This window comes from Eumetopias jubatus, unplaced genomic scaffold (assembly GCF_037043125.1).
Source record: "Eumetopias jubatus isolate StellerSeaLion01/CBP00866 unplaced genomic scaffold, mEumJub1_p1.0 scaffold_55, whole genome shotgun sequence".
NCBI lineage: Eukaryota > Metazoa > Chordata > Mammalia > Carnivora > Otariidae > Eumetopias > Eumetopias jubatus.
In genome coordinates, this window is record NW_028274861.1 from 422,314 (window position 1) to 447,087 (window position 24,774).

At 44.5% G+C, this 24,774-nt stretch overlaps 1 protein-coding gene across 1 annotated transcript in view; it reads right to left on the bottom strand.

Moving 5' to 3' along the window:
* LOC148161803 (putative phospholipid-transporting ATPase IIB) overlaps positions 1 to 24,774 on the bottom strand; it is a 425,152-nt gene that overhangs the window by 216,387 nt on the left and 183,991 nt on the right. Inside the window, exon 7 of the mRNA XM_088020545.1 lies at positions 15,883 to 15,934. Coding sequence (XP_087876671.1) covers positions 15,883 to 15,934 — 52 coding nt within the window. The remainder of the gene's footprint in view (positions 1 to 15,882; positions 15,935 to 24,774) is intronic.

The window sequence follows — 24,774 nt, forward strand, 5'->3', positions numbered from 1 at the left end:
CGCCGCCCAGCAGGGCCGGCCTGCACCACCTGACCCCACGCTGCCCAGACGGGAAAGCTAAGTACATTCGTGTCGGTTCATAGCACAGAGATCCTGTGGGTGGTCCTTACGTGGTAGTAGCTGACTGATGCCATTCTACTGTGTTCTCCTCGGGTGGCCCTAACCGCACCAGCGAATTGCATCGCCAACTACATACTGGTGACTCCACGTGTCCGGCTCCCACATCTCTCTGTCCTCTGAACTCCAGCCCCCCACGTGGCATCTCCGTTTGGGGGTCCTGGGCTCCAAGCTCAGCCCCCGAGCCTGCCCGGGGCTCCCTGTCCTCGGACTGAACCTCCCTCCACGGCCTGTGCTCTCCCCCCCTCACCCTTCCCTCCGCTTCCACCACTCTGGGGTTTTTCACAAGTGGTCTCCTCTTCCGTGGAAGCCCACCCAACTTCCCTAACTACCTCTGTGCCTCAGCTCTCTTCCGAATGTCCCTTCCTCCGAGAAGCCCTCCCTGACCCCTCCTGCTCCACCTGGCATGAGTCAGACCTGCCGTTGTTTTGCACTCTCTCCAGACACTTTTCCCCGAGTCTGCGGTCCTGTGAAGGGCGGCTGCGCTGGTGCGAGCCTGTCCTGGCATCAGATCTCTGAAACTGAATTTGCCAGTTTGCCTCTCTCCGGCAGCTAGCACATGCCTGGCCTGTCACGGGTGCTTGGAAATGTTGGGCGAATAAGTGGAAGACTTCCTGAGGAAGTGTAGGACGTCAGGGCCCACGGGGACTGGTGGCAGACGCGCTGTGGGACGCATACAGAAGGACGACATTGGTCCAAGAGCCGTGGTCTACTTCCCAGCAGAGAAGTGTGGCAGACTCTTTCCCCCACGGAATCTGGAGGGCGTGGGCAGAATGGGTCCGGTCGGGCATCCTCCTGCCTGGCCAACACCTGCCCTCCTATCGCCTTCCTATCCCCATCTCTCCAAGATCATAAAGGCGCAGCCACCTCCCTGCAAACTCACATCACGTTGTGTGATTTTTCAGGATGCTTTATCCCCAGCCAAGGTGCTAACACCCCCGGGAATACATTCACTGAAATTTCCCCCCCTCCCCTTCCCTCTCTTCCCCTCCCTTTCTCAAACTTAGGGAAATTTAAGGTAGGCAAGGAAGGGCGGGCTGATTGAAAACTCAGCGGATGCACGATTGCCAGATTCTTTTCCTCTCCCTGTTTCAGAGATCTCGATTTGGAGCCCACAGATTATTCTCTGTCCCTTTCTCTCTCTGTGCCTTGCATTTCCTGCTTTCTATCCCTTGCCCACCAAAGAATGTGTGAGGGGGGCTTGTTCCCTCCCGGGGGAGGGCCCCCTGGCTTTGCTGGGAAATCCCTGCTCCCACTCTGAGGTCTGGCAGGGACCAGGTTTGCTTAGAGCTGGAAGGGATTTGCAGAGGTTTGAGTCTGGGTTTCTTGCAAGTGTGAAGTCCTTCTGGAAGGAGGGTGCACCTGGTGGGCCCCTGAAGGCATGGGGCGGGGGATGGTGAGGTTCCAGGTGGGGGTGGTGAGCACCAGGGCCCTTGGTGCGCTCACCCTCCTCCCAGCTCGCACATCGCCATGCTGGTCTCTTGTGTTCCCGGAGGAACGATGTCCTTGCCCTCACCCCTTGCCTGGCCCGCATCTTCTGGGAAGGGACCTGCAACACTGACGTCCTGAACGAGCAGTTCTAGCTGCAGAACGTCACCATGGGACTGTCGGTGTGTTGAGCACAGAGTGGGGGGACCCCGTCCTGGGGATTAATGCGAAAGTGCATGCATTCAGCAGTCTTACTGGGCTCTCGTGGGCCCGGTGAGGGGACAGCACCTGGCTCCCTCTCAGGAGGCTGCCCGTCACAGTGGGTGACAGCCCCCGCCTGCTGCCACTCCCCTCGGACAGACACAGCCCTGACCCCAGGCCGCTATCCTGCTGAGTCAAGGGGCAGAGCACCGCAACAATGGGGCTTCCGGGGAGCCCACCACCAGAGAAGTGGAAGGGGGTCACGTGTGCCCTGTGCATTGGTAGCGAGGAGATGCTTGTCGGGCTGGCCCCTCCTGTGTGTCTCTTAGAGGATGAGGCTCAGGAGGGCACAGCCTCAGACAGCACTCGGGTCAGACAGCACTCGGTGCCAGAGCCCAGGCCCCTGAGAGGGAGCTGAGCAGTGAGGCCCTGGGACCCCAGCGGACCCAGGAGCGCGCTGGGCATGGCTGCCGGCAAGTGGCCTGGCCCCTGGGAGCCTCTGGAAGCCGGGGCTGGCGACAGCATCGGCAGTCAGAGCTTCCTTCCTCCACAGAGCTCGCCGAGGCCCGCAGGATGGCCTGAGGCATGTGCAACCCTTTTCCCAGGCCATCGCAAGGGAGGCCTTCAGCCCCATGTGCGGGGGGCACTAGGAAGGGCCCAGGTCGCCTCAGAGTCGTCCTCCAGGTCCTGGAGAGCAGGGACTGAAATCACCAACCAGACCCTCACGGCCCAGGGTCCGCGGCCAGCGCCTGTGGCCCTGTCCCAGCGCTGCCCGCACAGGCGGGCCTCATGCGTCCCCCTCTGGGCCGGGAGCGCAGCCCTGGGGCGAGGGCAGGTGCCGGGCTTGCATGAGGGAGCCCTTGCCGGCAGCGTCCTTGAGGGAAGGGGCCGTGAAACCACACTCACAACGACTGGGCCTGGCCTTTCCCCTGCTGACCTGATCCGGGCCTGTGGGTTGTGTGCCTGTCCCCTGTTTCAAGGCAGTGGCCGCCTTCCCCGTGTGAGCCCTTGACTAAGCTGCCAGGTGTGGGGCAGGCCCAGGGAAGTAGCCTCAGTGCCTGCTCCAAAAAACCAGACTCAGAGGGCTCACCACACTTGCCTGACGTTGGGGGAGCTGCTGTCCCCACGTTGCGGAGCAGGTAGACCCCTCACAGGGGGACCAGCCATGTGAGGGCTTTGGACTGAGGGAGGGGCATATGTCGACCTGGATCCAGAAGCTTACCCCCTTGGATTCAAGGCTGGGGTCTAAGCAACCCCCCTCAACTCCCAGGGTCCTCTTTCCCCTTCCCTGTCCCCGGGCTGCACCTGATTCCCGGTCTGGGGGAGTTCAGGGTGACCCCTCCTAGGAATACCAGTGGTAGATTGAGGACCTTGTCAGCAAGAGGCCCCGTAGCCTTCACGGGGGGACCCTCCAGGGAGTGCAGCGAGCTGTGGGGACCAGCGACAGCCCACCCAAAGCGAGAGGGGCAGGTGGCTGGCCCTGCTTCTTCTAGCCGGTCTGTTGGGCAAAGGAACGAGGGCTGTGCCCAAAGGAGCTCCAGTCCTGGCAGGTGGGGAGGGGACCCGCAGGGGGGCGGCCAGGGGAGGGCACCTGCAGGGTTTGCCCGGGAGCTCAGCACGGGGCAGTGTCCCTGGCTCCAGCATGCTGACTGTGTGGCTGCATGGGTTTTCAGCCTCCCAAGCCTCGGGCTCCCGTTTGTAAGATGGGGTGCTGAGGGCCCCCATCTCTGGGAGCAGAAGGGAGGGAGGGCCCGCCGGCCGACTCTCTCAGGACAGGCCAGGAGGGTGGCTGTGGCTTAACGCAGCCCGGGGCGTGTCCCAGTGACGAAGGTGAACACGTGCACGGCCCCGAGCTCTGGGGTCCTGCCACCAGCCTCTGGCAGTGACTCTCCTCCCACCCTATCCCCCGTCCCTGTAGCTACGTGGTCTTTCTGGAGCCGTTCCTGCAGCCGGCGGAGAAGCAGTTCACAGCGGGGCACAGGGTCACCTACTGTGTCTTCACCGACTGGCCGGCTGCTGGGCCCGAGTGCTGCTTCCGTAGGACCAGAGAGTGCTGGTTCCAGGTCCCCGGGGCTCCCTGCTGGCAGGATGTGCCCATGCACCGCATGGAGATCAGCAACTTCTCGCATTCGCTCTTCCTTCGCAAGGTGGACTACCTGGTGTCCGTTTAGTGGACATGAAGTTGAGCGACCACGTGGGCGTGGAGAGCCTGTCCCTCCTCTTAGGCACCCTGCACCCCGGTTTCTCCAGGGTGACCTTCTAGGACTTCAGCTACGAGCGCGGACAAGGTCCCAGGGGCACACCCCAGGGACCCGGGTGACTTTTACTACGCAGGAGGCTTTTCTGGGGGTTTGGTGCCGGAGGTTCCCCGACTGACCTCAGCCTGTCACCAGGCGATGGTGGTCGACTGGGCCAATGGGATCGAGGCCCTGTGGCATGACGAGAGCCACCTGAACAGGTATCTTCTCTACCACAAGCCCACCAAGGTCTGTCCCCAGAGTACCTGTGGGACCTGCAGCTGCTGGGCTGGCCCGGGGTCATGAAGAAGCTGAGGTTTGTGGCCGTGCGCAAGAGTCACCGGGACATCCGCAACTCGTATGGGGCTGACCCCGACTCTGTCAGGTGGTGCCACGCCGAGCGGAGCTATCAGAGCAGATTCCGACCTCTGTCCCCTCAAGGGAGTCTCTGGAGCCCGGCACTGCCCACATGGCCATGTTCAGAGCCCCTAGCGCCCCCGCTCTCAGGAGGTCTGCTTGGGGGCCCAAGTTCCTCTCTTTGTGGTCGGTGTGTTTGGATCACTTCTGGGTCATTTGTAGCTGTGAAGGGGTCCAACGTGTATGTCGGATGTTTTCGGTGTCAATGCTGCAAATAACTGGAACTGCACCACAGAAACCCACATTTCAATTTATATTTGAACACCTGCAGAGATGGAGACTCCCCTTCCTTGTACTTTTCTCATATTTATATTTCAGGGCTCCCTTCTGCTGTCTGTCCGTGTTGGCCCCATCCATCAACTTCGCTGACATCCTACTACTGATCGATGCAGCTCAGCACCAGAACGGCTCTGGTGGACGGCTGACTGCATGCGCGGTCATTTACCAGTGCTCACGCTATGACAGTTATCGGCCGACTACACCTCCTCTCCACTTCAGCAGCTCATTTCATCAATAACTTATCTCATGGCCTTTTCCCTTTTATCCAGAAGACAGCAAAACAGAAACATTAAATAAAACGTTTTCACAATATTTTAAACTACTTATTTATTAGTATTGATGGCGTAACTTTCAGTGTCCTGGGTGAAAGGGGTTTTAACTTTAAAGGAAGATACAGAAATCGTAAGGTGACTGGTAGAGGGAAAGAGGTGAACAGCCTTACAAAAAAGCCCATGACTGCTCACAGGCTGTAGTCACCCAGTAAAGAGAGGGCCTAAAACTTCCACTGTGGTGGCTTCTAAGTTGCTTAGATTCAGAAGACAGAAGCAGAAGATGCTGGCTGAGTTTTCTGATATCTAATAGAACCTGTTAAAAATCACTTATCCAGGGGGGCCCGGGTGGCTCAGTAAGTGAAGCGTCCAACTCTCGATTTCAGCCTGGGTCACGATCTCAGGGTCATGACACTGAGTCCACGCTTGGCGTCTGCTTAGGATTCTCTCTCCCTCTGCGTCCCGCCCACCTTTTCTCTTCCTCTCTCTCCCTCCAAAACAAAACAATCACTTGTCCAAAAAGCAGCTGAAATGATATGGTTATTTAACCGTGACATTGTTCAAGTAATTTCAAATGGTTAAAATAAACTATTAGATATTTATAATTAAAACAACAAAAATAAAACTGGATAGTGATGGGGAGGTTGTACATACTGACAAATGTTTGAAAGAGATTTACTGATAGCTTCAAAAATGGAAATACAGACTTGAAGATTTGGCAGCAAACCAGCAGACACGGCCAACTTGTACCCCCAGCTCACGGGGCGCGGCTGCACCCTTCCTCACCACGGGCTCACACACAGCTTCTCTTCCGGGTGCACTCCAAATCCACACAACACCTACGACACCTACGACACTGAGAACATTCTTCCAGGGACCCCTGACCTCAGTAAGTATTTCGTCTAATGATCAGAGAAGCAAATGAGCAAAATCCGAAGGAGTAAAACAAGTTCTGGGAGACACATGTAGGAGAGGGCTGACAAGTAACCCAGACTCAAGATTCTAAAACAGAACCCACACTCGATCCCTTGGGGCACACCCAATGTCCTACTCTAGAAATGAGATGGAGCGGTTTCTGTGAAGGTAAGAGGGACGGGGATTCAGCTGGAAATGAAAAGCAGGTACCACCTGCAGTTCAGGGAAAGAAGACCCGTAGCATCCAGAACAGTCTCCTTTACAAAGCAGTATACTAGCTCTGTGAGTGTAATTGTCTTCTCTGCCACGACGGGGATCCCTCTGAACCTCAAGGACCAAAGGACCACAATTACAGAGACCCCTGGGGGGTGGGCAGGAGGAGGGACAACGTGCCAGGGAGAGGAATTCGGGGACATGGGATTTAATACAAGTCTACTTCTCTGGGGCCTGGCTCCTTTAGAAAATACCTTCCAAAGATCGTTATGGGGAGAAACTAACAGAACACTCCAAACTAAGAGGAAATAAATAGGGTATCTACTTTCTTGATTAGAAACTGTTCCACACTCCTCACAAAATATACAGAGACATACATGCATAATAAAAAGTCATTTCTCTCTGAACAAGAAAGTTACTAATATATACTGAGCATCTACTAAGTGCCAGTCCTGGCCTATATATATTTGAGGTCCTGTTGGACAGTCGGTAGGGAACAGGCCCCTATTTCAAGCTTAGAGGTGCACTGCCCTGAGGTCTCACCGGGACAGGCAGGATGAACGGCACAATGCCATCAGGAGGCCCATCTGACTTCAAACCCCTCTGCTGTACAATCACATAAAATTCACCAGAGTTGATGAGTGAACACTCTGAACTGTTACACAAACATCAAACATGTTGAGTGCTGGTTGTTGTTCAGACATGTTTCTTTTTTGGGACTTGGCTGACCTAATTCTGTGAAGTCCAATGACCCTGTAGCATGCACCACCCCTCTCCTGTCCCTGACCAGATTTGTATTCCTGGCTTTCTACGGGCTGCTCCTGGCCCCACACCAACTTCCTGTTGGTCAAAAGTGGTGTCTGAACTCACTGAGTCAGATTTTCACCCTTTACCACTGGATACATGTGGCTTAGAGGCTATTCTCCCCAACTGGGAAGTTGGTTCTTGATTCTGCCCCTAGTTCAGTCAGGAATGGACCAGCAGCTTGCAGGTGGTCTCTGTCCACGCTCCTGGGCCCACAGCCATGGTTCTGGCACACGTACAATCTTCTAGACCAACGGGGAGGCATGCGATTCTATTTCTAAGCTCAGCTTCACAGGAACTACCACTAGCCGTGCGCAGTACACCCAGAGACTGTGCTCAGGGCCCCTGAGACAAGCAAGGCTTTGGCTTTGCTGATGGATGTGTGTCCTGGAGGCCTTTTCAAGACCGTCTCACTCTGACCACTCCTGAGCAGAGCAGACTAGCACATGCACGCAGTGTAGAGTGTGATTCTGTGGGACTCCTTCAGGCTGAATCTTTCCCTGGTTCTGGCAATAAAGTTTCTCACTGGGCTGCTCTGTCCTTTGTTGGTACGTATCATGGATCCTCCCTTTGAACGACGGACCACCAAGCTCTCCGCTGTTTTCACCACCTCCCGTAGGCATGAACTGGAGCAAGGTCTGCAAAGGTCTGGGCCAAGACACGGGGAATGGAAGAGGACAGCACCCAGCCTTATCTGGAGGGGCCCCTGCTGGCTTCTAAGTGGGCGCTGGGTTAAGGGAGGAGTTGTGGCAGCCCTTCCGGCCCTACAAGCTAGCCGGTGGGGCTGACCAGCTGGGGCTCCATTACTCCCAGACTGTCAAAACGGGGCAGAGCTCCTGCCTCTGAGTGGAAGCTGGTGAGCAGAAGGGAGGCCCAGTCCACCAGGCCTGGGGAAGTGGGCAGCTAGTGGACACCCCTGCAGGGGGACGCCCTGGCCTTAGCCTGGCAGCAGCAGGGACATGGAGCCAGCCCCTGAATTCTTGGCTGCACTGGCAGGAGCAGAAGCTTCTTCCCCACGGAGGCAAATACCACAGAATCAGTTTGTTCTTACTGAGAGCATCTCTGAAGAATATTAATTAGTCTCAAAAGATACATAACTGAACACTTAGGGATTCTCTTCAATGAAAACAAAAAAGTCCTCCAGTGCTTTTCAACTAGGGGTGATTTCCCCCCTGGGGGGGCACTTGGAAACTTGTGGAGACCCTGTTTGTTTTCAAACCTGCTGCTGGTATCTTGTGACCTGGGGCAGGAGTGCTGCTCAGCAGTCTACGGCAGGTGAGACCAATGGCCCCAGTGAAGAGCAACGTGGCCCAGAGTGTCAGCCGCGCTCTAGGAGAGGCTCCTGTTCCCGGGGCACAGCGGGAAGGGCCAGTCTTGGGCTGAACACCAGCTCTGCACCTCACTCACCGATGCTCCCTGCCAGTTACCTCGCCCCACTAAAGTTTCCATCTGCACGGGGGGAAAAATCGGACTGACTTCAGACTTGCGTTGTAAAATTTAGAGGAAAATCTACTGAAGTATGCCAGTGAGAGCCGTACGCCTGGAACTCATTTAGCGACCTCTTTCTCAAGTCTGGGGGACTAGTGAAGGTAGAACGTATCTTCACCGAGCCCAGTCCAGGACACCTCTCACATAACGTCCTAACACTAAAATGGGTCTGTGCAAACCCACATCCGTGCTAGACGCATTTTCCCTTGAGCGCTCTGTTAGAAACTGTAGTCCTGCACATACCACGAGCGTTTTCTTGCTCTTACTACTTTTCTCCGCCAGCCAATGTACCTTCAACTAATCACAGTTCAGGATCTGGAATGTGCCCCACGCAAACCCTTCACCAATGACACTTCCAACCCTTGGAGCAGCTCTCTGCCGTGGTGCTGCCAGCAGGATTCTAGGCGCCTCCACAGAAACCAAGTCACTTTCCCAAGGCTCCAAAAGACAGAGCGCTATGAAATGACTTCTGAATCATCTACTGTATCAAGAGAAGACTTACCCAGGAGACCTTTGTCTGATTACATGTACTTTGAAAGATATATCTAAATACATAAATAAATTTTGTTATGCATTACTTGCCAAAGGACCTACCACAAGGAGAATATTTTACAAACTGGTTTCAACTAAAAAGGAGAATAGGGAAATTTGTAGTGGATGTTATTTTACAGTTAAACAGTTTTTCAAACTTGATTTTTTTTCCTCTTAAAATATATGCATGTTTATACATGTGTGTGTATGTGCTTATGTGTGTTCTGATTCAAAAGTAACCGCATACGGATCGGATTCTAGATTCTGTCGGACACATACTTTGAGATGTCAGTGCCAACAGCTCTGCTCTAGGTTTGCTTTCTAACATAGAAAATAAGAAGGGAGAATCTCTAGAGACTCTTATATTTCAAACATTCTGTTTCTAAAAGTGAAAGTAATACCTAGGTTCTGTAAACTTATTAAACACTGGAAGCAATACAGTTGTCTTTCTTTAAAGAAAAAAGGACATCTTCATGTTAAATAATTATATGCTGCTTTAAAAATTTAGGGGCAGGGCGCCTGGGTGGCTCAGTTGGTTGGGCGACGGCCTTCGGCTCAGGTCATGATCCTGGAGTCCGGGATCGAGTCCCACATCGGCCTCCCTGCTCGGCGGGGAGTCTGCTTCTCCTTCTGACCCTCTTCCCTCTCGTGCTCTCTGTCTCTCATTCTCTCTCTCTCAAATAAATAAATAAAATCTTAAAAAAAAATTCTTTAAAAAATTTAGGGGCAATAGACATATTACTTATTTTCGAGTACAGTTCACATTACTAACTTCGTAGTAACTGACAGAATTTAAAAAGAGAGAATGAACTGTAGCAAAATCAGAAGTATGGCCAACTTGCCATGTCTTACACACACCATATCTAATCATGTTTAACAGCAAGCACTAGCTACAACTGAGGCCAGTGAAGGCTCAGCAAAAATGAATTATTAAATTGGTCTGCTTATATCCCATTACAGACTTCTTATGAATACTTGATTTTATTTTGTATAACTGACAAGAGCTGACAGGAAAGGACAGGTTTAATGACAATCAAATGAAGATCAACTAGACTAGGTGTCCCACAGGAGAGCTGCCTCAAGTGGTGATAAAGTAACTGATGGGACACGACGAGACTGAGCACCGTAGTCTGTCATATACGGTGGTAAGTTATCCTGTAATATTAGTAGATTGTCTGCAACAGCTCATGAATCCAGTAGCTCTGAAAGAGATGGGTACAGTATATGCCCAACAAAAGAAAAATAGACATTGACTTCGCATATTTAATACCAGATCGTTTGCCATTAAACTTAATTTCTAAATCATTTATATGACTCAATGACAGCATGAAATTTTTAAGCTGGTGGGAAGATGAATAGCACCAGAGAGAGAATGTGGATGAGTACAGTGTCATTTACCTACCCCTGCCCCACTAACAGGTGAGGCCGAGCTATTGTAGTAGGTCCCAAACACTTAAACTATAAGGTCGTCACTGAGGAGACAAGTGAAAAAGATATTGGTATTTATAAGAGATTGGTGAAAATTAGTTCTAAAGCATTAATTTCTCTTAATAGACTAAAAGAACTGTGTGCATTCAGGAGATATTTGATCTGAATTAAGAAACTGATGAAGCAACTGATTAATTGGAATTTAAGCCATCAGTCCCCAGATCCATCAACAGCTTCATCTGCATTCTAAACAATTAGATGCCGGCCCCACAGAAAGCCCTGTGTTAATACACAGTCAATAGGACACCACAAAGAGACTCCCTGAGCTGCAACTGTCCAAGCTCCGACACACCACACAGATTTAAGACTTTTCTACTGGCTAGGGTTTGAAGATTTTTATTTTAGTAGACAATGCACTATCAGATTCTTCTGAACTGAAACTGAAAAGTAATAATATCAAGAGTATTGATACACAAAAAATTCTGAGTATGTGTACTTTTGAAAATGAGACAATTAAAAAACGTAATCACTTAAAGTCACAGAAACAGAATTTCCAAAGCTAAGAATTACTGACTTAAAGCAGTATCATGACACACATTTTATCCAGCTGTGAAGCTATTTGGTCCATTTCAGAAGAAAAACAGCATGAAATAGCAATCTCACATTTTAATACCTGTATATCTACAATCAGTGAATTTTAACCATTTAAATTTAATAGAAAAAAATAAAGAAACCGAGAACTGTAAGCTTAGGGGGTGCCTGGGCGGCTCAGTCAGTTAAGCGTCTGCCTTCGGCTCAGGTCATGATCCCACCATCCTGGGATCGAGTCCTGAGTCAGGCTCCCTGCTCGGCGGGGAAGTCTGCTTCTCCCTCTCCCTAAGATGCTCCCAACTGCTTGTGCTCTGTCAAGTAAATAAAAATCTTTCAAAAAAATTTAAAAAAAAAGATTCTCAAAGAGATCCAGGACCTACAAAATATTAAGTATCATTATACTACAACATGTCCCTATAACATGAAACCCAAGGGAAAACTAGAGGGAAAGAAAATGTTTTTAAAACGTCATCAGTTTAGGGCACCTGGGTGGCTAAGTTAGTTAAGCGTCTGCCTTCGGCTCAGGTCATGATCCCGGGGTCCCGGGATCGAGCTCCACATCAGGCTCCCCCTGCACGGTGGGGAGCCTGCTTCTCCATCCCCCTCTGCCCGCCACTCCCCCTGCTTATGCTTGCTCTCTCTCTCTCCATCAAATAAATACATAAAATCTCTTAAAAAAAAAGCCATCAGTTTAGATATGTTATTTATCCAAAGCTAACATAATATAGAGTATCTCATTTGCCTAATGCTCTAATATTCTATCTATGTTTTACTGGCTATAAGTCATTCAGAGGCTGAAGAACTAAAACTGCTGTTAGTCACACGATCTTCAACAAGGCATTCATATTGTTCAGCCCTCAGACTCCTCCTCTAGAAAATGGACAGTTCTCATCATCTTCCAGTTTTAAAGTGCTGGATTTCCTTCATCTTTTATCCCCTAATGAAACCTGTATTTCCTTTAATTTTAATTATCTAAAAAACATTTCCATATTTAGGATAATGTTCTTAATCTCATATATATTTCTACCACAATCATTAGAAGGGCCATTAATATGAAAGCATTTCTCAAATGCAAAGGTTTTTCTATTCATGATATTGAATACATTTAGAAACAAAGACAAACATCATAAACAATAGGTGATGTAAACAGGGATGGCAATGTGAAAATCTCTGAAAATCCATTTCTCCAGAACTATAATGAAAACAACAGTAAAAATCATCCAAAGCAACTTTTTCAAACTCTGCAGAATAATCCAAGCCTTGCAACAACCCCAGGTGCATTGACTCGAGACACATGGCTACATGGAGCTACAGAAGAGGTGAAGACCAGGCCTGGAAGCAGCCAGCTAGCCTCCTTTGGCCAGCCCTCAGAGCAAAGCCCCATCTCACTGGACAGGAAAGGGAGTCCAGCTGTATTTCTGAGAAGAAAGGGAATGGACTGGAAGAGAAGAGCTCTCTAGTCTGCTCCACAGGAAGAACAAAGGAAGAACAAAACCTCCCGTTGAGTAACACACAATAAAGTAAATGTATCAAGTGTACCTGATTATTAGGTGTAGCTGAACTCTTCTGTTAATGGCAGCCTTGTCTTACAATGCAAATAACCATAACTACAGTTGAAAAAACATTTCCCCCCCCCCTCAGAATACCCCTTTAAAAAAATGCTGTTTACATATGGAGAAAAAACTAAATTAACAACTCTAGCGCCTGGCTGACTCAGCTGGAAGACCATGGGACTCTTGATTTCAGGGTCATGAGTTTGAGCCCCATATTGGGTGTAGAGAATATTTAAAAATTTTTTTAAAAAAATTAATTAATTAACAACTCTACAATTTAACTTTGTCCTTTCTAGAGTTTTCACCACAATACCAATAATACATACGCTGAGCTTCCAAAAAAATAAATAAATAATATGCTGAGCTTCCTATAAAAATACTGTCCATTCGGCAGGGATGTCCACTATCACCACTGCTATTCAACACAGTATTAGAAGTCCTAGCCACAGCAATCAGACAACAAAAAGAAATCAAAGGCATCCAAACCGGCAAAGAAGAAGTCAAACTCTCACTGTTTGCAGACGATAAGATACTTTATGTAGAAAACCCAAAAGACTCCACCCCAAAACTGCTAGAACTCATACAGGAATTCAGTAAAGTGGCAGGATATAAAATCAATGCACAGAGATCAGTGGCATTCCTATACACCAACAACAAGACAGAAGAGAGAGAAATTAAGGAGTCGATCCCATTTACATTGCCCCCAAAACCATAAGATGCCTAGGAATAAATCTAACCAAAGAGGCAAAGGATCTGTATTCAGAAAACTATAAAATACTCATGAAAGAAATTGAGGAAGACACAAAGAAATGGAAAAACGTTCCATGCTCATGGATTGGAAAAACAAATATTGTGAAGATGTCAATGGTACCTAGAGCAATCTACACATGCAATGCAATCCCCATCAAAATACCATCCACTTTTTTCAAAGAAATGGAACAAATAATCCTAAAATTTGTATGGAACCAGAAGAGACCCCGAACAGCCAGAGGAATACTGAAAAAGAAAAGCAAAGCTGGCAGCATCACAATTCCGGACTTCCAGCTCTATTACAAAGCTGTCATCATCAAGACAGTACGGTACTGGCACAACAACAGACACATAGATCAATGGAACAGAATCGAGAGTCCAGAAATGGACCCTCTACTCTATGGTCAGCTAATCTTTGACAAAGCAGGAAAGAATGTCCAATGGAAAAAAGACAGTCTCTTCAACAAATGGTGTTGGGAAAATTGGACAGCCCCATGCAGAAGAATGAAACTGGACCATTTCCTTACACCACACACAAAAACAGACTCCAAATGGCTGAAAGACCTAAATGGGAGACAGGAGTCTATCAAAATCCTAAAGGAGAACACAGGCAGCAACCTCTTCGACCTCAGCCGCAGCAACTTCTTCCTAGAAACATCGCCAATGGCAAGGGAAGCAAGGGCAAAAATGAACTATTGGGATTTCATCAAGATAAAAAGCTTTCGCACAGCAAAAGAAACAGTCCATAAAACCAAAAGACAACCGACAGAATGGGAGAAGATATTTGCAAATGACATATCAGATAAAGGGCTAGTATCCAAAATCTATAAAGAACAGATCAAACTCAATACCCAAAGAACAAATAATCCAATCAAGAAATGGGCAGAAGACATGAACAGACATTTTTCCAAAGAAGACATCCAAATGGCCAACAGACACATGAAAAAGTGCTCAACATCGCTTGGCATCAGGGAAATCCAAATCAAAACCTCAATGAGATACCACCTCACACCAGTCAGAATAGCTGAAATTAACGAGTCAGGAAATGACAGATGTTGGCGGGGATGCGGAGAAAGGGGAACCCTCCTACACCGTTGGTGGGAATGTAAGCTGGTGCAACCCCTCTGGAAAACAGTGTGGAGGTTCCTCAAACAGTTGAAAATAGAGCTACCATACGATCCAGCAATTGCACTACTGGGTATTTATCACAAAGATACAAATGTAGGTATCCGAAGGGGTATGTGCACCCCAACGTTTATAGCAGCAATGTCCACAATAGCCAAACTGTGGAAAGAGCCAAGATGTCCATCGACAGATGAATGGATAAAGAAGATGTGGTTCATATATACAATGGAATATTATGCAGCCATCAAAAGGAATGAGATCTTGCCATCTGCAATGACGTGGATGGAACTGGAGGGTGTTATGCTGAGCGAAATAAGTCAATCAGAGAAAGACAGGTATCATATGACCTCACTGATACGAGGAATTCTTTATCTCAGGAAACAAACTGAGGGTTGCTGGAGGGGGGTTGGGGTGGGAGGGATGGGGTGGCTGGGTGATGGACATTGGGGAGGGTATGTGCTATGGTGAGCGCTGTGAATTGTGCAAGACTGTTGAATCACAGACCTGTACTTCTGAAACAAATAATGCAATATATGTGAAGAAAAAAAAAAAAAGAAGGAGATAGCAGGAGGGAAAGAATGAAGGGGGCGAACTGGAGGGGGAGACGAACCATGAGAGACGATGGACTCTGAAAAACAAACTGAGGGTTCTAGAGGGGAGGGCGGTGGGGGGATGGGTCAGCCTGGTGATGGGTATTAAGGAGGGCACATTCTGTGTGGAGCACTGGGTGTTATGCACAAACACTACATCAAAAACTAATGATGTAATGTATGGTGATTAACAGAACAATAAAAAAATTTAAAGAGAAAAAAATACTATTTATTTCACAGTCAGAAATGCAAGGCAGAAGGAACTTGGGTATTACCTGATAAACCTCTCATCATTTTAGACATTAAGAAAATGGGTGACCATGTGTCTAGGTCATATAATTAAAAATTGGCCAAAGCAGACTAGATTTTGGGTTTCCTGACTTCCAACACACAGTTCTTCTCCTTGACCACATGAGGCTTCCATCTCATTTCCCCTTTTCCACCTTCCCCTCACTGGTGAGAGCTCAGGTCATATAAATATCATTTATCCTGCGAAGCCCACTTCAACTCACCTACACAAACCGTCTGCTTCCTCTTCTGTTCCCCCACCCATCTTATCCCCCTTTGTATCCCAAGAGACAAGTAGTGCCTGGCACATAGTAGGTGGTAAATAAACGTTTGCTGAATTAATAAAACTGCAAATACAGAATAGCAATCAAATTTCAAGCAACATCATCTAATTACTTTGCTATCAATATAGCTTTGAACAAAAGCACTCATTTGATATAAAGGTTGTGATAGGATTATATTTTTTAAAACAAACATATACACTAAAGATTTTCATTTTAAATATCAACAGTTAAATGTGATTTAGAATTAATGAATTCAATGTATTATCATTCGAAGAAAACTTTTTATAAGAATAAATTTAACTTTTACCTTTCAAAATGAAAATTAAACTGCTAAAATACTAAATGATCAGCCATTTAAATACAAATATAAATACCTGCTTTTTCTGAAGTCCTAAGAAATACCATGTCCGATGGAGTTCTTTGATTCTGCAGAGAGTAATATAAAACACTAATTATCTATATGCAAGTTTATAAAGTAATACCATTCTATTACAAAGTAGAAATAGCTAGTAAAAACAACTAAAAAAAGTTATAATTAAAATTTATACTGAAGCAATTAACATTAATAATTTGTTTTAACAATTTGTATAATTTATATTTAAATTCATCTTGTAGTTGGACATTTTAACGATTCTTTCCCGTTAACAAACCATGAAAACAGCATTTATGATGACTTGAAAACGTCTCCATTTCTGAAAAATGTTAAATATTGCCTTTTCTGTGGCCTCTTTGTTAACTGAACTCATACATACAATATAGCAGTTTTTGCCCTATAATAAATTATGTCCTCCCTAGTAGACTAACCCTGGAGAGTGAGAATAGGATTCTTCCAAAGCCTAACACAAAACAAACCACATCATAAATAAAACACTTACTGAATGTTGAATAAATGAATAAATGTACAACTGAGCAGACAAAAAAGTCAACCCTATAAATTTGAGAGATATTCTTTTATAAAGCAGAAAAGGACAAAAACTCAAAGGGACTTACAGCATACAAACTTAGACAAGTATTTGCTATTCGTGCATTTATTTAATCATTACTAATAATTTTGTCAATTGGAAAAGCTGTATCAAACTAAAGGAAAAATATATAATAAGAACACAATTTCATGAAGTACTTATATTTTTTGAGACCTAGGTAAAGATTTACCCACACATGAAAAAGAAATGGATTACCTGTCAGTAAGCAAGCAATAAAAACAAATATAAGTCGTTAAAGGTGAAAACGATATGTTCTGGGATAAAGCTACCTTTTTCTAACATGAATAAAGAAAGGTCAATTATTAAGATCTAAAGAACTCTTAGGTCAAAAAAGAAATCACAACGGAAATTAGAAAATATTTTTAACTGAACCATTCTGCCAGAGCCAAAAGAAAATGTTAAGAGGAAAATATTCACAATTCAATGCATACAATATATAAAGGAAGCTAAAAATACAAGCTAAATATCCACTTGAAAGCAGGGGCAGGGGGAGCCAATGAACCCCAAAGAAAGTACAAGGATGTAAGCAAATATAAACACAGAAATTAATGACCTAGAAAACAAGTATATAAATAGAAGTAATGACAAGCAAGAAAGTATTTTTTAAATACGCCCATTTCAGCGATAAGAAAAACTAAGGTGAGACTATAACTAACAAAAGGCAAGTTCTCTAAACGAAAACTATCAAACATTATTGAAAGAAGTTAAAAAAAACCTAAACACACAGAATACATCATCCTCCAAAATCAGAATCTAAAGATGTCATGTGCCCATCAACTGGTAATATGTATTTAACACAAACCCAATCAAAATCGTAACATGTTTTTTGAGAGGAATTGACAAGGTATTCCTAATATTTAGAGGGAAATGCCAAGGCCAGGAATGAACAAGACAAATGTGAGAAACGTGGAAGGTGGATTCTACAATATAACAAAACTAAAGTATTAAAGTAGAGCAATGAAGACAAGATGGTATTCCTCTAAGATAGATAATTCTACCAATGGGAACAGAGAGACTCCAGAAGGGAGGCCCACATAAGAATGGACACTAGATTAATGAGAAATGCGCTCCTGCAGACCAACGAGGACACTGTGGTCTTCTCAATAAACAGTACTGAGAAACTAATTTATTAGGTATCTATAGGAGATGACAGGAGCTAATAAATACTAAAGCTCTGTATCAATCAAAACATAAGAATATATTCCAAATGATTTCTGCTTCTAAATGTCAAAGTCAAAACTATAAAGCCCTAAAAGATATTACAGATATTTTCACAACTTTTTGGCAGAGAGTAATTTCTTCCCCATCAACCCTAACAAGATTCCTCCTTCTCCACAAACAAACATTTAAAAAACAAAACAAAAATCCCCAACTAACCCCAAATGAAAAGATTAATAAAGTGGACTTAATCAAAATTAGGAACATCTCTTCAACAAAGCACACCAGGGAGGAAAAAATAATTGCAACATATAACTAATAAGAAACTCCCAGCCAGAATACACAATGGCCCATAAACAGTTAAGAAAAGAAGGGATAACTTAGAAGAAAAATGGCAAGGGATTTTAACAGGCTCTTCCCAAATAAGAAAGATTCCCCAAATCCTATGAAAAGGTGTCCAACTTATTTTTCAAGAAAATACATGTTAAAACCACAACTACTACATAAATATTGGAAATGCTAAGTTAAAAAGGCTGACAATGCCAAGTGTCAGCAAACATGTGAAGCAACAGGAACTCTTACACACGCTCATTACAGTATAATTGGATACATTACCTTGCAAAATCATTTGCAGTATCTACTGAAGTGGAACATCGCACAATCCAAAACCCAACAATTCCACTCTTTAGGTATATAAACACGAGCAATGTGTGCCAACTGAGTCAAGTATGACATGGAATTATCATTTCTAATAGGCAAGACTAATAAGCTACCCAAATATCCAGCAACAGTAGAATGGATAAAAGACATACTACGTAACAACAAAATGAATGAATTACGGCTACCCACAACAAAATGGGAGAATCTCACCAACAGTACCGGGTCCAAAAAAAAAAAAAGAGCACTCACCTAAATATACCCCTCTACCCCATGGAGTTTTCTAGGCACCCATGTTGAAAAGCAATTAACCACAAATTTAAGGCTTTGTTTCTGAACTTTCAATTCTGAATTTTTGCGAGTTCTATGCTGTCTAGATTATTCTAATGTTGAATAAAGTTTTGAAATGGAAAAGTGTGAATACTAAAATTTTATTAATCTTTTTCAAAACTGTTTTTCACTATTCTGGGTCCCTTGTTTTTCCATATAATTTTAAAATCAGCTTGTCAATTTCTGCAAAAAAGTCAGCTGGGATGTTGAGAGGGATAGCACAGAATATGTAGATGAATTTGGGGAGTACTGCCATTTTAATAATATTAATACTTCTAATCCATGATATCTAGGATGTCTTTCCATTTACTTAGGTCTCCTTTAGTATATTTTGACACTGCTTTGTAGTTTTCAAAGTACAAGTGTTGCACTTTTGTTGCTCATTCTTAACAATTATTTTATTTATAAGTATTTTATTCTTTTTAACGTTATCATAATGGAATTTTTTTCTTAAAAAAATCACTTGAGCCTTTGGGGGTGTCTATTTCTGGGTTCTCCACACCATTCCACTGATCTTTATTTCTTCTTACACACTGTGTTGGTAAATAAAGCTAGGTAGTATGCCTTAACATCAGGAAGTGACCCTTCTCACTCTATTCTCCTTATGAAGGCCGTTTTCGCCATTTTAGCCTTGACAAATTAGTTTTAGAATAAGCTTATTTTGTCTAAAAAAGTAAAAACAAAAAACAAAACTTCGGGGCACCTGGGTGGCTCAGTTGTTAAGCATCTGCCTTCAGCTCAGGTCATGCTCTCAGGGTCCTGGGATCGAGCCCCGCGTCAGGCTCCCTGCTCCATGGGGAGCCTGCTTCTCCCTCTCCCACTCCCCCTGCTTGTGTTCCCTCTCTCGCTGTCTCTCTCTCTCTGTCAAATAAATAAATAAAATCTCTTAAAAAAAAAAAAAACCTCGCTGAGATTTTAATGGGAACTGTATTAAACCTATATTCAATTTTAGGAAAAGTGGAATTTTATAGTGTCTTTGATTACTTTCATGAACACAGTTATTTTCAGCATACCTAAGATTTTGTTTTCATTAGTACTGCCTATAAGAGTACTTCATTTTTAATTTCAGTTTCCACATGTTGGAAATGGGATTGGTATTTGAGTGGTGATCTTATAATTGGCCACTTCGCTGAACCTATTCATTATCATTAGTTCCAGGTTTTTCATCAGTTCCTTGGGATTGTCTATATACACAATCATGTCGTCTGCAAATGGGGACATTTTTAGTTCTTCCTTTCCAATCTGAATTCCTTTAATTTCCTTTACTTGCCTTATTCTATGTAGCTAGAAATGTCAGTTAAATAACAGTGCTTAAGAACAAACATCCTTGACTTACTCCCAGTCTGAAAGGAGAAGCATTCAGAATTTCACTGTTAAGTATGATGTTGGCTCTATGTTTTTACAGATGCCCTTTAAATATAATTAAGGTAATTACCATCTAATCCAAGATGTGGATAGTTTTTATCATGAATGGGTGTTGGATGTAGTCACATGTTGATATGATCCTATAATTTTCTTTTAACCTGTTCATAGAGTGGATTACACCGGGTGATTTTAGAATGTCGGAATGGGCCTTAAGTACCTGGAATAACCTCCACATCATCATGATGTCGAATTTTCTATATATATTGCGGATATCAACAGGCAATTATTTTCTTAAAGAATTTTTTTTGTGTCTCTATTCACAAGGGATATTTGTTTTCTCTTGTTGTGCTGTCTTTCTCTTGTGCTGACAGGAGGATAGTAACTGGACTCCTAACACGAGCCTGGGCAGTGTTCCATCCTCAACTATATTCTGGAAACTACTGTGTAAAAATGACACTAGTCTTCTTTAAAAGTCTCAAGGAATTCTTCATTGAAAACATCTGGACCTAGATATTTCCTTCCTGGAGATTTTAAATTGCTAACTCCATTTCCTTACTGTTTGTAGAACCATTCATTCGGTCTGTTTAATTCTGACCGAGTTTGGATAGTCTGTGGTTTGGGAAGAATCGGTCCATCTCATCTAAGCTGGGGTACAGCTGTCGGTGGCGTATTCCGCAATGACCCTTTCAATGGCTCGGGACCAGCGGTAATGTCCCCTCTGTCATCCCTGAGATTGGTGAATACTTTTGCTTTCACTGATTTACTATCTTGTCTTCCTATTCTCTGTTTCACTGATCGGCTCTGATATTTATTTCCTTTCTTCTGCATGCTTTGGTTTAATTCTGCTCTTCTTCTTCTAGTTTCCTGAGTGAGGAACTTGCATTATTAATTTGAGATCTTGAGTCGGCACTGACTGCTATGAAATTCCCTCTCAGCACTGCTTCTCCCTCTCCCTCTGCCCCTCCCCACCTCAGGCTCACTCTTTCGCTCTCAAATAAATGGATAAAATCTTTAAAAAAAAAAAAAAGAAAGATGCAACCACTGGGGGGAACAGGGTGAAGGATAAGCAGGACCCCTCTATACTAAGTTTGCAATTTCCTGTAAAGCTATAATTATTTCAAAAGAAAAGGTTTTTTTTTTAAGATTTTATTTACTGAGAGAGAGGGGGGAGTGAGAGAGCAGGAGCAGGGGAGAGGGGCACGGGTAGAGGGAGAAGCAGGCTCCTGATGTGGGACTGGATCCCAGAACCCTGGGATCATGACATGAGCTGAAAGCAGATGCTTAACCAACTGAGCCACCCAGGCGCCCCCAGAAAAGTTTTTTTTTTAAAATAAAACAAAGTAAAAGGATGAAAATTATATACCATGCAAATACTAATCAAAGAAAGCTGGGAGAGAGAGAGAGAGCAAAAGAGAGAGACAAACCCAGAAACAAGTCTTAATAACAGAGAACAGACTGACGCTCACCAGAGGGAGGTGGGTGGGGAGGGACACAGGTGAAGGGGATGAAGGAGGGCACTTGTGTTAAGCACAGGGTGACGTATGGAAACCTGAAGCTGATATAACGCCGCATGTCAACTAACTGGAATTAAAATAAAGAAATAAAAATAAAGAAAGCTGGTATCATTTCATTGAAGATAGACATTATGAGCCCACAGAGAAGAAATATTATCAGATAAAGATCAATCCAACAGTAAGTTAGTAACCCTACACTCGCATCATCTGATAACATACTCTAAAATATATAAAGCAAAACTGACATAATTTAAAGCAGTAGACACATCCTCAAAGATGTTGAGACTCACACAAGTTTCTCAGTAACTGATAAGTAAACTTCGAATATGAATACAGAAGATTCAAACAAGACTATTAACAAATTAATCAAATGAATGGATTTGAATTTAATTAAAAGAGAACATTCATGATTTCAGAATAAAGCTTATCCCTGCTAATTTTGAAAATTAATCTGATTTATTCCCACTTGGATTTCTAATGCTTCTGAAACAAATCTTTCAGAAAATGAATAGTGTATGGTTCCTTTTCAGTGACCTAACTACAGGAAATGATTGAGTGGCTTTCACAAATAATTCTTCATTTAATGCTACATGTTTATTTGCATGCTTTTTCTTATAAATATTATTCAACTAACAGGTTAAATCCCACTCCCAGGAGTAGGCCAGGAGCTAAGCAAGACAGACATCACTGTAAGAAGAACTGAGTGTGCAGCCTGAGAGGAACTGAGCCTCCTCACTTGTATTGATAAAGGCTGCTGACTCGGGAGCTTGGGCATTAGAACTGGTTATGAAGATAAATTGTAGCATCCCAGTTCCCTGGGATCTTCAAAACACACACGCGCGCGCACACACACACACACACACACAGACATCCAGAGGCAGCAGGCTGGGTAAGTTTTGAGATCCCAGACTTTAACTTTTTTTTTTTCAATGTGATCAGTATAACTTTTCTTTCTTTCTTTCTTTTTTTTAATTAACATATAATGTATTATTTGTTTCAGAGGTATAGGTCTGTGATTCAACAGTCTTGCACAATTCACAGCGCTCACCATAGCACATACCTCCCTCCCCAATGTCCATCACCCAGCCACCCCATCCCTCCCACTCCCACCACTCCAGCAACAGCTCCGTTTGTTTCCTGAGGTTAAGAGTCTCTTACGGTTTGTCTCCCTCTCTGGTTTCGTCTTGTTTCATTTTTCCCTCCCTTCCCCTATGATTCTCTGCCAGACTTTAACTTTTAAAACAACCAAATGAACAAATCAATCCTCATATTCTTTTTAAAGATTGATTTATTTATTTGAGAGAGCGAGTAGGGGGAGGGGCAGAGGGAGAGAGAGAGGGAGAACCTCAAGCAGACTCCCCACTGAGCATGGAGCCCGACATGGGGCTCCATCCCACCACCCTGAGATCATGACCTGAGCCAAAATCAGGAGGAGTCAGACACTTAACCGACTGAGCCACCCAGGAGCCCCATCAAACCCCATATTGTAACGATACAGTGACAGGACAGAAAGTGAAGAGAGTACCAACTGCCCTGTGAATGTAGACAGTGTGGACGGTATGTATCATTTAGCCCAAACACTTACTCTGTCCTCAGTCCACACGAAATTGTTATTTTTTGCATTGCAACCGTGCCTCTATGGTCTCTGGATGATGTAAGACAATATACCATGGGCAGCGTAATGCAACACAACACTGCACAGCACATGAAGCAACATGAAGTCACACGACACTAAACAGGACAGTGTCTCCAGCCAGACCTCTGCTTCTGTGCTCCCCAAGCTCCCCCCGGACAGACAGCCCAGGCACGGGTACAGCCGGACATTGCACATCGAGGCTTCCACCGATGCTGCTTATGTTGGAAAAATCACAATAACGAAACAACCTTAGGCTGCATAATAGAGATGTACAATTTTGATAATGTGAGTAATAAACATTAGAGGCAGGCAAACAAATGAGTACAAAAATGTTTTTCCAGATCAGCAGTTTTCAGTGCCCACAATAAACATTTATCAAGACAGCCAATGAAAATGAAAACACCTACATCTCCTTAGAATACCAAAGCACATTCCGGGAGCATCTGAATTCATAAATTGTGGGATGAACGTTTTCAACAGGCTGGCCTAATATAATTCACAGAGATATTATTTCTTGCCCTAAGAGCACTCTCTTGCACTGTGCATTATAGGAATGTCAGGTTGGATTTATATGAAGGAGGATTTCTCTTGGAGGCATTATTGATGGCAAATGGAAGATTCACCAGACATTGGAAATCGGAAGTATTTCTGAAAAACCCCTTTTTCATTTGAAAGGGCTATAAATCTAAAAATAATTTTGAATTCACAAGCAATCCTTTTATGTAATAAGTTGATAGCAAATATATTACTGAAGAGACACATAATTACCTTAAAATCTACCATGGTTAGAAATGTATTGAAGCTCTTAAATTATAATTTAATTTTATAATAGTAAAACATAAAACAAATATTTTTACAGTTTTTTTTTGAGTTTCCCTTCTATCCTTGCATATATAAAGACAAAGTAGAATTATTTATAAACTACCCTCCCACGCTGTCCCAGGAAGCTCCAAAATTTTCCAACTACATAGAATGTTGATTTTGATGAACAAGAGAGAGGGAAATTTTATCATGCCTTTGAGTTTATGGAACCAGCGTCCTGCACTCCCTGGCATGGCGTCCCTTCAGCAAGGAGTTCTGTGGACTGAAGGAAGCCAGGAGCTACAGTCTCTAGACCCAGGCTTTCTAGTTGCATCTCAGAATTTTAATTTGGGGGGCACCTGGGTGGCTCAGTCAGTTAAGCGTCTGCTTTTGGCTCAGGTCATGATCCCAGGGTCCCGGGATCGAGTCCTGCATCGGGCTCCCTGCTCAGCGGGGAGCTTGCTTCTCCCTCTCCCTCTGCCTCTCCCCCTGCTTGTGCTCTCTCTCTCTAGCTTTCTCTGTCAAATAAATAAAATTAAAAAAAAAAAGAATTTTAATTTGGCCAGCTCAAAGGAGCACTTTGTATCTGTCTCTATCTTTGTCAATGTCTATCTATGACCATATATTTACCTCTGCATCCATAACCATCGGATCGACAGTCACAGTGTATCAATGACGGTAACTATGTTTATGGTCTCTAGATCCATAGCTACATCTGTCTCTGCTGCAGCCGCTTCTATATCCACAGGTCTATGCTCCCCTGTCCCATCCCCCGTTCACTCCCTTTCTCCTGGACTGGCCGTGGGGCACTTCACAGAGGGC